The sequence below is a fragment of the Merops nubicus genome, unplaced genomic scaffold (genome assembly GCF_000691845.1).
Source record: "Merops nubicus isolate BGI_N331 unplaced genomic scaffold, ASM69184v1 scaffold41714, whole genome shotgun sequence".
NCBI classification, from domain to species: Eukaryota; Metazoa; Chordata; class Aves; order Coraciiformes; family Meropidae; genus Merops; species Merops nubicus.
In genome coordinates, this window is record NW_008607022.1 from 1 (window position 1) to 274 (window position 274).

General features: G+C 57.3%; 1 protein-coding gene across 1 annotated transcript; it reads right to left on the reverse strand.

Annotated features, from left to right (window-relative positions):
- Positions 1–4: 4 nt before the first annotated feature.
- LOC103772481 (14-3-3-like protein 2) lies at positions 5–268 on the reverse strand (the record flags this gene model as incomplete). The annotated part of the gene is made up of 1 exon (XM_008939816.1): positions 5–268. A coding segment is annotated over one exon (264 nt), but the record flags the coding sequence as incomplete, so codon positions are not given.
- Positions 269–274: the final 6 nt, after the last annotated feature.

Here is a 274-nt window from a genome sequence, read left to right on the forward strand (position 1 = left end):
AGTAGTCGCCCTTCATCTTCAGGTAGAAGACCTTGCTCTCGGCGTCTTGCGCCTTCCTGATGAGATACTTGTCCAGCAAGTTGAGGACGTTCTTGCAGACGCTATTCAGCTCCTCTTCCACCTTCTCCCGGTACTCGTTCACCAGCTGAGCTTTGTCGTCCCCTTCCTCGGTTTTGTGCTCGATGCTGGAGATGACCCTCCAGGCCGAGCGCTGGCACCCCACCACGTTCTTGTAGGCCACGGAGAGGAGGTTGCGCTCCTCGTTGGACAGCTC